This window comes from Odocoileus virginianus, chromosome 2, assembly GCF_023699985.2.
Source record: "Odocoileus virginianus isolate 20LAN1187 ecotype Illinois chromosome 2, Ovbor_1.2, whole genome shotgun sequence".
NCBI lineage: Eukaryota > Metazoa > Chordata > Mammalia > Artiodactyla > Cervidae > Odocoileus > Odocoileus virginianus.
The window spans coordinates 1522274-1536991 of NC_069675.1; the positions used below are offsets into that span (position 1 = coordinate 1522274).

General features: G+C 41.7%; 1 protein-coding gene across 2 annotated transcripts in view; it reads right to left on the reverse strand.

Annotated features, from left to right (window-relative positions):
* ACOXL (acyl-CoA oxidase like) overlaps positions 1-14718 on the reverse strand; it is a 319722-nt gene that overhangs the window by 161350 nt on the left and 143654 nt on the right. For both annotated transcript variants that reach the window (XM_070474015.1, XM_070474021.1), the window contains exon 10: positions 8070-8186. In XM_070474015.1, the coding sequence (XP_070330116.1) occupies positions 8070-8186 (117 nt within the window). The remainder of the gene's footprint in view (positions 1-8069; positions 8187-14718) is intronic.

Here is a 14718-nt window from a genome sequence, read left to right on the forward strand (position 1 = left end):
GAGGGCCCAGGCAGGTAAAGGTCACGAAAATCAGGGAGGTCCTGGGGCAATCAGATTGACAGTGTGGTGAGCGTGTCTGATGCGTCCTGTTCAACACTGCCTCACACTGCGTGGCACATGGTCCTGTGAGTTTTCTGTGTACCAGTTAATTTCTATTTATTGGGGCTTCCCTGGTGTCTCAGATGGTAAAGAATCAGCCTGCAATGTAGGAGACCCACGTTTGATCCCTGGGTCAGGAAGATCCCCTGGAGAAAGGAAGGGCAACCCATTCTGGAATTCTTGCCTGGAGAATTCCATGGACAGAGGAGCCTGGTGGGCTACAGTCCATGGGGTCGCAAAGTGTCAGACATGACTGAGGCACTAACACTTTCACTTTAACGTTTTCACTTCCATTTATTACCTCTCGTTTCTCCCTTGAATCGTAAAGCTAGAACTGTGATCTCTGTTTCTCTGATCTTGGCCTTTGAGGAGTGTCTCTCTAAAAATCGAGAGAAATTTTAAATTTTAGTAATAGTGGCAACACTTCTTACAAAATCAAGGTATATGATGTTTATTCAGCCACAAAAAGGAATGAAATTGAATCAACTGTAGTGATGATGGGCCTAGAAACAGTCATACAGAATGAAGTAAATTAGAAAGAGAAGGACGAGGATTGTATATTAGCGCGTATGTGGGGAATCTAGAAAAATGGTGCAATGAACTTATTTCTAGGGCAGGAACAGAGACACAAACACAAAGAACAGACATGTGGACACAGGGGGCAAGGGGAGGGAACAAACTGGGCGATTAGGATAGACACACCTCCACACACCACTGTGTGTAAAGTGGACAGCTGGTGGGAACTCGCTATGAAGTACAGGGAGCCCAGCTCGGGGCTCTGTGGTGACCTGGGTGTGCCGGAGGAGGGGAAGGGGAAATCCAAAAGCGACGGGACGCACGCATACTTATGGGTGACTCACTTCACTGTAGAGCAGAGACTAACACAACACCGTAAAAGCAACTATTCCCCAAATAAAAATAAAGTATAACTATTATTTTTATAATATATAAAGAATAAAGATGGAGCTGAAAAAAAGGAAATAGGTAGATACATATAACGCTTTTGTTATATATAAAGATGGGTGTTTATATGTATGTATATAAACATATATACACATGTATACAAATATATGTTTGTGTGTATATACATGTAAACTTATCAATGTGGAATATATAGTGCCTATTTGTTATGTGGTCCAGTAACTTCTTTTGTCATGGATTTGTCAGTTGTAGATTAAGAATTTATAGACACCCTTCCCTCTTCATAATATCACAAATCCCGCTGGGCAAAAAATTCAAAGGAAAAATTTTGTTTGCCTTTGGCATGCATGAAAAACATTCTTAGGTTTTACTGTCAAGTTATTTTGATCCACCATAAATGTTCATGACAATTTAATACTGCTGCTTCTTAACTATTAGTGAAAATTATTTCCAGGTCATGCTAGGAAACTCCCTAAAAAGTTCCTGCAATTCTCAGCTTTGACTGCTCATAAGAACCACCAAGGAACTTAAGAGCATAATAACTCTGGATTCTTTAGGATGCTCCCTAGATCAGGTGAATCTGAATCATGGGAGTAGGTGCAGAGAGTCTGCAGTTTTTAAAAAGCACATCAGAGAACCACTGAAAACCAACCTTTGTGACAAGAATTATCTGGCTCAGTTGAAGCAAGTCAGGAAGTGTAAGATCAAAAGGGGTATGTGAGCTCTTTGAACTGTGGTGCTGGAGAAGACTCTTGAGTCTTTAGACTTCAAAAGTCTTTAGACTTTAGACGGCAAGGAGTTCAAACCAGTCAATCCTAAAGGAAATCAACCCTAATATTCATTGGAAGGACTGATACTGAAGCTGAAGCTCCAATACATTACCCACCTGATTCGAAGAGCTGACTCATTGGAAAAGACACTGATGCTGGGAAAGATTGAAGGCAGGAGGAGAAGGGGACAACAGAGGATGAGATGGTTGGATAATATCATTGACTCAACGGACATGAGCTTGAGCAAACTCCAGGAGATAGTGATAGAATGAGAGGGAAGCCTGGCGTGCTGCAGTCCACAGGGTCGCAAAGAGTCAGACATGACTGAGCGACTGAACAACAACCTTTTGTAGAGAGTGACAATTTCAGATGACATCAATAAGGTTAAAAGAAACGTCACGGGGCTAAGATATAATAGGACACCAGAGACTTTTGATCCCTTAATTACAGCAAGAAAGTGGATGAAATAAAAATCATATTTTCCCAAAGTGCTGTCAAAGAACAAAAGCTTCAAGGAGCCTTGATGAACTGAATTCCAGGGAGGGATCAGCACTTTTTAGTAGATTGGACATTATATACAAAGGAGTCAGAAAACTTGAAGACAGATCCATGGACCTTATCCAAATTGAAGTATAAAGAAAAAAAAAGAACATAACTTCAGTGACATGTAGGACAATATGAAGCAGGTTAACATCTGTGTAGAGGGAAAGAAAGAAAGAGGCAGAAGAAATATTTAAAGAAATAATGGCCAAAATATTTCCAAATTTGATGAGAAACTTCAACCCACAGATCCCAGAGGCTCTAAAACTCCAAACAGCACAGACATACAAAATCACAAAACCACACCTCGGCCAACGTAATCAAACCCTGAAAATCAAAGAACAAGAGAAACTCTTAAAAGCAGTTAAACTGGGAATATACTGTGAACACTAGGAAACAGACAGAAAAATGATGGCTGTTTTTTCATGAGAATCAGGAAGCCTACAGAACATGGACGGGCGGAATGGTGGGGTGTGAGCGAGGCTCGAGCGGGAAGGGAAACACGTGAACATGTGGCTGATTCATGTTGTTGTATAGCACAGACTAACCCAACACGGTAAGGCAATTATACTTCAGCTTAAATAAATACAATGGAAAAAAGAGGCCTATACAGTGACATTGTTAAGATGCTCAAAGAAAAACAGACTATCAACCCAGAATTCTGTGTATACTGCTAATGTCTTTTTTAAAGAAAAGGAGAAATAAAGACATTCTCCCAAAAAAATGGGGTGAATTCATTGCTAGCAGACCTATTTTACAAGAAATGTAGGAAATTCTTCAGGCAGAACAAATATGGTATCAATTAGAAATCTGGATCTACACAAGTAAATTAACAATGTTGGCAACTGAATAAAGAAAGGTAAAAAAAATTCTATTTTACTTATTTTTAATTGCTTTAAAACATGACTATGTATAAGAAAATCAGTAGCAATGTATTGCATATTTGCAGCATATTTTAAAGTAAATTATGTGACAACAATAGCAGAAAAAGGATGCAAGGGAGAATTGGGAATACACTGTTTAAGATCCTTACACAACAGGGGAGGCAAGATAATAGTTTAATGTAGACTCTAATTCACTAAAGATGTGTACTATAAACCCTGGGTCAACAATTAAAATATTTTCAAAAGAAGTAATGTCAATCAAGGAGATAAAATGGAATAATAAGCAATATTCATTCAGTCTAAGAGCAGGCAGGAAAAAAAGGGAAAAGTAACAAAAAAACAGATGGAAAAAATAAAAATCAGCTGTCTACTAATCCAAACATATCACAAATCACTTTAAATGCAATTGGTCTAAACACAACAGCTAAAAGTCAGAGATTTTCAAGTTAGATTAAAAAAAAAAATCAAGACCTAACTGTCCTCTGTTTTATAAAGAAACCCACTTCAAATGGATATCCAGGTTAAAAACAAATGTATGATAAAGATGTACTATGAAACACTAAGTCAAAGGAACATAGAGTAGCTGTAATATATTAATATGACAAAACAGATTTCAGGACAAGGAATGTTTTCAAGGATTAAGAGAAAAATTACATGATGATAAAGGGATCAACTGTCCAAGAAAATACAATAACCTTTACACGTATATGCATCTTGAAAATGGCAAAATACTAGAGACAAAAACTAATAAAACTGAAAGAAGAAACAGGCAAATCTGTACGGTTCTCTCAGAACAAGAGGCAGAAAATCAGTAAGGATGTGCATGGTCTGCATAGCACAATAAACCAACTTAACCTAATTCACATTTATAGAACCATCCTCCCGACTATAACAGAAGACATATTCTTCACAACGTGGAACTTGTCAGATTCGTGTGTGTGTGTGTGTGTGCGCGCGCGTGTGTTCTGGGCCTTAAATTTGAAAGAACAGAATCTTTCATAAGATATTCTTGTACTAGAAGTACTATGACAGAACTTCTAAATAACCAAAGAAGTCAAAGCAGAAGTTTTGAACTGAATGAAAGTGAAAATGAAAACAGAGCATATCAAAAGCAGAGATGTAGCTAAAGTGAGGCTTAGAGAAAAAATTTTGTACTAAATGATTAGGCAAGAAGGAAGGTCCCAAAGCCTTGGGAGAGAGAGAGAACAAATTAACCTTATGAGAGAGAGAACAAATTAAAGCATAACAAACAGAAGGAAAGAAATAATCAACATTGAAGCAGATACCAGTAAAATTGAAAGTAGAAAAACAATAGAGAAAATCAATTGCATTCAATCTGTTTTTTGAAAAAACAATGTAATTGATAAACCTATGCAAACTGATGAAGGGGAGAGAGAGACACAGAGAGAGAACAAAATATCAGAAATGTATATGTGTCAATCCTAATCTCCCAATTCTTCAAACCCCCCAATTTCTCCTTGGTAGTCATACATTTGTTCTCTACATCTGTGTCTCTATTTCTGCTTTGCAAATACACTATTGATACTGTGTATAAGATATATATAAAGTTATATATATATATATATATATATATATATATATATATATATATCAGTTCAGTTCAGTCGCTCAGTCGTGTCTGACTCTTTGCAACCCCATGGACTGCAGCACGCCAGACCTCCCTGTCCATCACCAACTCCTGGAGTTTACTCAAACTCATGCCCATTGAGTCGGTGACACCATCCAACTGTCTCATCCTCTGTTGTCCCCTTCTCCTCCTGCTTTCAATCTTTCCCAGCATCAGGGTCTTTCCCAATGAGTCCGTTCTTCACATCAGGTGGTGAAAGTATTGGAGTTTCAACTTCACCATCAGTGCTGAATATTCAATGAATATTCAAGACTGATTTCCTTTAGGATGGATTGGTTGGATCTCCTTGCAGTCCAAGGGACTCTCAAGAATCTTCTCCAACACCACAGTTCCAAGTCATCAATTCTTTAGTGTTCAACTTTCTTTATACTCCAACCCTCACATCTATACATGACTACTGGAAAAACCATAGCCTTAACTAGACGGACCTTTGTCGGCAAAGTAATGTCTCTGCTTTTTAATAAGCTGTCTAGGTTGGTCATAACTTTTCTTCCAAGGAGCAAGCGTCTTTTACTTCATGGCTGCAGTCACCATCTGCAGTGATATAATTATACATAAATATAATATATAGACACAAATTAGTTACATAAATATATACATATATAAAATGTGTTTATTATAGGTGTATTTTAATTAGTTATATAAATATATACATATTTATATACATATATACACATGTGTATACTTATATAACTAATAAAAATGCTTGCTTGAATTAGTTGTATAAGTTTATACATATATGAATATGTATATAGCACATGTATATAAAATACAAATATGTATATATTTATATAACTAATAAAACATGCTATATAGCACACGGCACTGAACTCTGCTCAGTGCTGAGGGGACAACTGTATTTCTGTGACCAACTCATCTTGTTGTACAGTAGAAACTAACACAGCATTGTAAAGCAACTATATTCCAATAAAAATCCACTTTAAAAAGCAAAATCCAACACCAAAAAGAAAAATCAGGAATAAGAGAGAGAAGTCACTGTTGATTCCACAGGGATTAGAAGGATGATAAAGGAATACCAAAACCAATCCTATTGCTATAGATTGGTAAATTAGATGAAATAAGTAAATCCATTCAAGAAGAAATAGGTAATCTAAAGAATCCCATATATATTAAAATCTACAAACAAGATTATAGAATCAATATACTAAAGTAATTCCTATATACTAGAAATAAATAAGTGCCAGCAAAGAAAAGTAAAATGCTTAGGTATAAATATAACAAAATTTGTCCAGAATCTGTATGTTGAAAACTACAAAACATTGGAGTAGAAATCTAAGAAGAACTTTAAAAATGGAGAGATAACCCAGTGTTCATGAACTGGAAGTCTCAACATGAAGAAGTTAATTCTCCCCAATTTGATCTATAGATTCAACACAATATCAAGCAAAATGTCAGCCATCTTGTAGACATTTACAAGATGATTCTAACATGTGTACAAAAAGGCAAAAAGCACTGAGAAGAGCCAAAACAATTCTGAAAAAGAAAAACTCACATTACCCAATTCCAAGACAAATCAAAATTTAAAGCTATTAAATCAAATCAAAATTAAAACTATTGCTCTGATCGACACTTTTAAGAAGATAAAAAGAAAAGTGACAGACCAGGAGAAAATACTTACAAATCACATATATGATACCCAAGACTCTATCCAGAATATATAAAGAACTCTGATACTCAACAATAAAAAAATAAACACCCCAACTTTAAAATGGGTAAAAGATCTGAACAGATACTCCACCGAAGAAAATATACAGATGGCAAACAAGCACATGAAAAGATGCTCAACATCATTTCCCTCAATCGTGTCCGACTCTTTGTGAATCCATTGACTATACAGTCCATGGAATTCTCCAGGCAAGAATACTGGAGTGGGTAGCCTTTCCCTTCTCCAGGGGATCTTCTGGACCCAGGAATCAAACCGGTGTCTGCTGAACTGCAGGTGGATTCTTTACCAACTGAACTATCAGGGAAGTCCATTATTTACTAGGGTAATAAAATTATACCTGTTAGAAAGACAAAAAAATTAAAATTAAAACAAAACAAGACAAAACCTTAAAATAACAATGGCTGGCAAGGATGCAGAGCAACTGAAACACCCATACATTGCATGAGAGAGTATAAAATGGTACTAACTTCCTGAAAAACTGGTAATTTCTTATACAGTTAGACATATACCTACTCATTACCCAGGGATCAAATCCACATCTCTTGCATCTCCTGCACTGCAGGCAGATTCTTTACCACCGAGCCACAGTCTCGGGCAAATCCCTGAATTTCTGATACTCACAACGTGGTGATGACACACAACTGCCCAGACAACATCTAGGGCTTATGAGACATAGATAAGAGCCAGCTGTAAAATGTGAAGTTCTGCGTGACTTGACAGCATGATTACTGCTCTTTTATTCAACAGCGATGCCCCCAACCCTTGCAAATACATCAGTGTACACACCTTGACCTAGTTTTGAAGATAGTAGTATAAACAGAACCTTTTTCAGAGGTAGAAAAATTTTAATGGGTTGAGTCTGTTTCTTTCAGAAACTCCAGAGAAACATCAGTCTGAGTCTTCCCAAATTTTTCATGGCTCCTGTCCATCAGGATACACAGACTATCAAGATTCAGATGTCAGGTTTAACCTGACACTAGAGTTTAACCACAGACTTTTTTGTGTTTGCAGTTAAAAGTGCTGCTGTTGTTCAATCACTAAGTCATGTTTCACTCTCTGCAACCACATGGACTAAAGCATGCTAGGCCTCTCTGTCCCTCACCATCTCCTGAAGTTTGCCCAAGTTCCTGTCCATTGACTCAGTGATACCATCCAACCATTTCATCCTCTGTCTTCCCCTTCTCCTCCTGCCCTCAATCTTTCCCAGCGTCAGGGTCTTTTCCAATGAGTCAGCTCTTCACATCAGGTGGCCAAAGTATTCGAGCTTCAGCTTCAACATCAGTCCTTCCAATGAATATTCAGGGCTGATTTTCTTTAGGACTGACTGATTTGATTTCATTGCTGTCCAAGGGACTCTTAGGAGTCTTCTCAGTTACAAGTAAACATTTTAAAATAAAAAATAATAAAATTTTTAAGCAAAAAGGAAAAAAAGTAAAGCCTCTGCCTACCTCTCCTGTCCCACCTATTAATGAAACCACAGACTCACCTAGAAACAGGGCAAACCCCTGGAGCTATCTCACCTGCTGGCGAAGGTCAGGGCCAAGGCAGTGGCCAGATGAGGCATCAGCCGCAGGGTCTGCGTTTGGTGCTCAATAATCTTGACCTCTTCCCTGGCTTTGGGTCCAAACTGCCTCCGGCTAGAGAGAAGCAAACAAACAAAACTTTATCGAAATCTAACAGGCAACGTCATCCCCAAAACTCATTTGCCTTTAAATAATTCAGAATTGATGTTTTCTAACATGGAACTGGAGAAGACTCTTGAGAGTCCCTTGGAAAGCAAGGAGATCAAACCAGTTATTTCTAAAGGAAATAATCACTATATTCATTGGAAGGACTGATGCTGAAGCTGAAGCTCCAATACTCTGACCACCTGATGCAAAGAGACGACACATTAGAAAAGATCCTGATGCTGGGAAAGACTGGAGGCATGAGAAGAAGAGGGGCAACCAAGGAGGAGATGGTCGGATGGCATCACCGACTCAACGGACGTGAGTTTAAGCAAACTCAGGGAGATAGTGAAGGTGTGTTGCAGTCCACGGGGTCACAAAGAGTCAGACACGACTGAGCAACTGAACAGCACCTTCAGATAACAGAAGGTTATCTGAAGTGCCCGAGTCTTCTCAAACCGAGTGAAGATAATAAGATATCGAGAGCTTCTGAAGGCAGTCCAGCAAAAAGCTTCTCACCTCCTCTGGAAATTAACCTTCCCGCCATGGAAATTTTTACAGCAAAGTTACCTATTTAATACACAGAGTAATTTTTACACCTTAACATTTACATGGCATTTTATAGTTCCCAGTGCCTTGTGATTATTTATTACTCAGTTTTACTAGGTTTCTGACATACCCCAGAACATATTTCAAAAGGACTCAACGAGGAGGCAACGAACTCTGGTGCTTCTGTCAGATTCACAGGCAGGTCCTTATTTTCAGCCCACGTCATCCCGCCTGGAGCTTCTCGCGGGAAAGGCGATGTCCCCATCCTGCCTTAAACCCTGGGCACTGTGTACAGCGCTGCCTTTCCCGCTCTCTTTTTATAACTTTTTTTTGAGTCTTTATCGAATTTGTTACAATATTGCTTTTGTTTTATGTTTTGGTTCCTGTGGGATCTCAGCTCCTCAACCAGGGAGCGAACCCTCACCCCAGCACCCCAATGTGAAGTTTTAACCACTGGGCCGCCAGGGAAGCCCCGACTGCCTTTCTCTCTGAAGCAGCCATGCAGAGGTGAACAGAGGCCCTGCTTCGAGTGCTTGTAAAGTGGGGTAGGATGGTCCCCAGACATCGCCCAGCAATTAATCACACAGAATCCCATGGCTGCATACGGCAAGAGCCTGGTTTGTCTAGATCACCCCCCGCTCCGTGCAAACTGATGCTCTACAATCTGGGCATGGCAGCCTCCTGTCTGTGGACAATCCCGACTTTAATGTTGATTTTTAAAAACATTTCACACACACACACACATGCACATATGCACGCAAACCTGTGCACACATACGCAGGAGCACTCATGCTAGGTTACCCAACGGGCAGCCTGCTTCAGCACCAGTGAAATGAGTACCCGCAACTGTTACTGTTGCTGTCAGTCGCTCAGTTGTGTCCGACTCTTTGTGACCCCATGGACTGCAGCCTGCCAGGTTCCTCTGTCCATGGGATTCTCCAGGGAAGAATACTGGATTACTTAAGGACAAAGAGGAAACGGCAAATTTTTTTAAATTTTATATTTGACCTTTTTTATTATAATTTCAGGCTTTAATATTGTCCCCAGGGACTTCCCTGGTGGTCCAGTGTCTAAGACTCGCTGCTCCCAATGCAGGAGACTGAGGGTCAATCCCTGGTCAGGGAACTAAATCCCATATGCCACAACTAAAACATCCCTCATGTGGCAACGAAGATCAAAGCTCCTGTATGCCACAACTAAGACCCACACAACCAAAAAAACAAAAATATTAAATAATACTGTTACTATTTGTAATTAAAAGAAGGGCACTATGATCTTTTTAGTTCATAAGGCACCTAGAATTTACAACCTGACCATGTCGTATGGGTAGCTAACACAAGCACACTTGGGCACACTGTGAGCTCAGGTTTATTTTCTATGAGCAGAGCTTCCCCAGATACAGTCTAACCACCTGCAGATGGTTGTCTGAGGAACATGACCCCACCCTCCCTTTGCCCATGCCCTCCATCCATCCCAACCACAACAGGGCACAGTGCCAAACGAGCCTGACAGTCTGTAGGAAAACAGCTTTGGCTGGATCATTTTGAAACCAATAAGTCCGTCATCGACCAAAAAGTGGTACCAATGTAATGTCAGGGTATTCTACACACGCCATTCGTCCCCACTGCTTTAACTGGCTAGAATTAAACATTTAACCGCACGAATAGAATCACATCACATTAGAATGTGTGATCTGTCGTTAACTTTTGGGGGTATTAGACATATTACTAGATACCTAACCAATTTCCTTAAACTGATATTCTGTTCAATATAAAATATTAAACTGGGGTCTTCCTTCATGGCTCAGTGGTGAAGAAACGGCCTGCCAACACAAGAGATGCGGGTTCAATCTGTGGGTCGGGAAGACCCTCAGAGAAGGAAATGGCAACCCACTCCAGTATTCTTGCCTGGAGGGTCCCACAGGCCGAGGAGCCTGGCGGGCTACAGTCCATGCAGCTGCAAAAGAGTGGGACGCGACTGAGTGACTCAACAACAACCGTTTTAAAACAGCACCTGCGGCCAGACTCACAGCTCACTGAGGGCAGGCCTGTTCTGTCTTCCGGTGTCGCAGCCTGGCCAGGTGTGAGTGGGTGGAAAAGACTGAAAGTGAGGTGACAGGTGATGAAAGGTCCTGCCATCTCCCAGCAGCAACACACCTGACTCCTCCACCTCTTATCCCTCCGTGTCTCCTTGGAACGCCTCCTTACTCATAGACATTCTGATAAAAGCCCAGCTGGGAGACATGCGGTACTGGGTGGGAGCCAGGAAGCAATTACAGTTGTGATGGAGGAAGCAAATAGATGAGGCATCTACCTTGTCCTTACGCCCAAGAGCCCACCCTCTGCTGTTTGGGGCTGGGTTTTCTTCTAAGGACAAGAAAAGAACAAATGAGGGACTTCTCTGGTGGTCCAGCAGCTAAGACTCCAAGCTCCCAATGTAGGGGGCCTGGATTTGATCCCTATCTGGGAACTAGATCCCACATGCCACAACTAACAGTTCAAATGATGCAACTAAAGATCCTGCATGTTGCAACGAAGATCAGATTCCATGTGCTCCATCTAAGACCTGGTACAGTCACATAAATAAATATGTTTTTAAAAAAGAAAGAAATGAGTGGGTGGAAAGCAGGCAGCACCCATAGTCTTTCCTTCCCTTTCTCTGGCCCAAAACACCGATAGTCCTCCCATGCACCGAGCCAGGAAGTTCTCACTAGCGCCTCATCCATCACATGTGCTCTCTGGCTTCTCCAGATGAAAAGATGACACTCAAAGCTAATGATTATTCTCCTGCCCAGAGATGCAACCAGAGTCATCCCTGAGATCGCCATCATCGATCCCAGAGCCAGTAGCCTGGCTCCAACAGGGGCAGCAGAGAGAGGTGGCCTCAAGACTTTGTGCTCTGAGCGGGCCTGGCGGGAGCAGAAACCCTGCCTGCCACCCTGTGGTCACCCTCTTATTGACACGCTCAGGCCCCAGTCTACTCACAGAGGGCCATGATGGTCCAGGCTGGTCCTCTGGTTGCCAGCATCCTTGGCATGCTGCCCTGAACACAGCTCACCAGACCGCAATCCCTGCAGTTGGCCAAAAATTACTGCCTGCCAGACATTTTTACTCTTCCAGTTTATGATCTATATGGACATAATATTCTTCCTGTCCTTTTCCTCCACTGGGTTACTATTTTTCTTTCAAAAGCCAGGTAAAGGCTATACTTTTCTCCATAAACATCATTTTATTTCAGGGCCAGAAAACAACCCCAAAGTCACTGAACTCAAATTTTTCATGGTCTTTAAAAGAGTGTGCATCACAGTATCCATGTGAGAGGGCTGTGAACGATGCCATTTAAAATGATAGATTGGGAAAGCTATTTCTGGATTCCAGTGAGTCATAAGGACTGGAGGAAACATTTATTTGGGGATTGTTTTATTTCATTCCCACTCAATTTTGAACACAGCCGCTTAAAGCAACATTCGTAGAAAGTGACACAGCTATTAATCACCCACACAGCTACTACACGTGCAGCCTCTGGGGAGACACAGGCTGCCCGCCTCCCCAGCTCTCCCTCTGGTCTCTTCTCCCAAAGGAGGCCAGTGACCTACTAAAAAGATAATTGCTTTGCATGTTTCCTGCTTCTGGAGCATCGTTGCATCAGCCTGCTCTGAATGACAGCCGGTCATACTGGAAGAAAGAGAGGAGTTCTATGGCTGGCCCCCCATCCTTCATCCTGAAACTTCTGGGGGTGCAAGCTGGTTCACACCCCTACTGCTAGGGGACAGACCCCTGCTTCTCAGCTGTCAAAGGGCTGACCTCTACGGACAAAAGCTGGGCAGATTCCTGAGGCCCAGCCTCACTCCCTGTGGCCACCCGCCCTCGTTTAATAACTCAGCCACAGACAGGATTCAAGGAAGCCTGTGAGTGTCCCACAGGTGACCACCGTGCCCCATTCCCACTGGCCCCAGTGGAGACCACAACCTCTCAGAGAGCCCACAGCCCATCTGAATCTGCTTCTCTCCTTTCTGATGTTCCTGAACATAGGAACCCAGAGGGAAAATATGTTACAAAGCAGGATATTTTTTAAAATTTCTATTAGAACATAGTTGATTTACAATGTTGTGTTACTTTCTGCTGTCCAGCAGAGTGAATCAGTTATACATTTACATACGTTCACTCTTTCTTAGATTCTTTTCCCATATACGTCATTACAGAGTACTGAGAAGAGATCCCAAAGCAGGACACTTTAATAGCACCAGTTGGACCTGGCAGATTGAGTTCAACTGGCTGACCAGGATGTGAAAACCTGGCTACATTTTTTAAAAGATTTTTTTTGATGTGAACCATTTTCAAAGTCTTTATTGAATTTTTTACAATATTGCTCCTGTTTACGTTCTGGTTTTCTGGACATGAGGTATATGGGATCTTAGCTCCTAGATCAAGGATCAAACCCATACCCTCTTGCATAGGAAGGGGATGTCTTAACCACTAGACTACCAGGGAAGTTCCTAAACCCAGCAATTTTTTATCCAGTAATGCATGAAACAGATGCCAGACTCCCAGCCCCAAACTTCACCAGCCCCAGCCCCATGCCAGTGTCAAGTTTGGGATCATGAAAGGGGTCAGACTGCACACAATTCTCACTGGTTTTTGGTTTTTGTTTTTTCTTAATAAGATGAACATTTAGTAGTCTGCCTGGGAGCTCTGACAAAGCAATCCTGCCTTGAAATATCAGCCTCTACATGTGGCCTCCACCATGTTTTAGGTGTCATTCTTCAAATGGTCAATTTTCAATTCATCTGCAGGAGAGATGGAAAAGGTACATGTATGTAGTCTATAAATAAGTGCTTCTTTAATATTAGCCTTCATTTGTTATTGTTTAGTCACCAAGTCATGTCTGACTCTTGCCCACCAGGCTCCCCTGTCCATGGAATTTTCGAGGCAAGAATACTGGAATGGGTTGCCATTTCCTTCTCCAGAAGATTTTCCCCACCCAGGGATCAAACCCATGTCTCCTGAATTGGTGAGTTCTTTCCCACCAAGCCACAGGGAAGCCCCAATAGTAAACCTGGTTGTGATTAAATATGGTCCCAAACAAGAGTTCTCCAAGTGCCTGTCAAATCCTGTAGAGCTCCCAGTGAATACCTTTTGCACTTTCCGGACACCTTTTCCCTCCCACTCATTAGCAGGCTTTCTATTCAACCAGAGGAAAAAACAGATGATCCTCAATGGTTACGATGGGGTCAGTGACAATGACAGTTTTTAAACGCAAGGATGTTTCAGATACAGAAAGAATGAAGGCACTCTGGCATAGGGTCCAAAGGTCTATAGAGAGGGATCGCCATCCTAAGTGCAGTAACACAGATGTGAGAGTCCCTGTTTTCTTGGCCAGAAGCCGCAGAGATAAAGGGCTTTCACTGTTACTTTCTTCCCATTTCTCAAAGGTTACATCAAATCAAAGCCCAGGAATTTGGACCCTCTCCAACAGGAAAACCATGGGTCTAAAGTCATGGTCTATCATAGTCTGGTGGGAATTGACATTCTGCTATCGTAGCCTGCAAAGGCTGTCCACCCCACCCACTAGCGCTGGGAGTGCAGTGCCAAGGGGAGCAGGCTGAAGAACCACAAGGGCTTGGAATCAGGCCACTTCTTCCCATCAGCAGACGGACGGCCCCAGTGGAGGCCCCAGAATCCCTTTCAGACAAGAGACAACACAAGACAGAATAACCCTATGACTCTGCCTCCACGTTTCTGCTGTGTAGACCATTTCTGGCCAACATCATAACCCTGGGCTGTAGCCACAGTAACCCTCACTGTGAAGGACCAGTAGACAGCCAGGCCTGGGTCACCCTGGATCTGAAGGTTGACCAACTCCAGCTTCTTCTTTGAGGGTTCAACTACATCAGCAGAAGGGGTCCGACCCAACACCCTGTAGCTCAAACCCCTTCACAATAAACCCCCGAGAA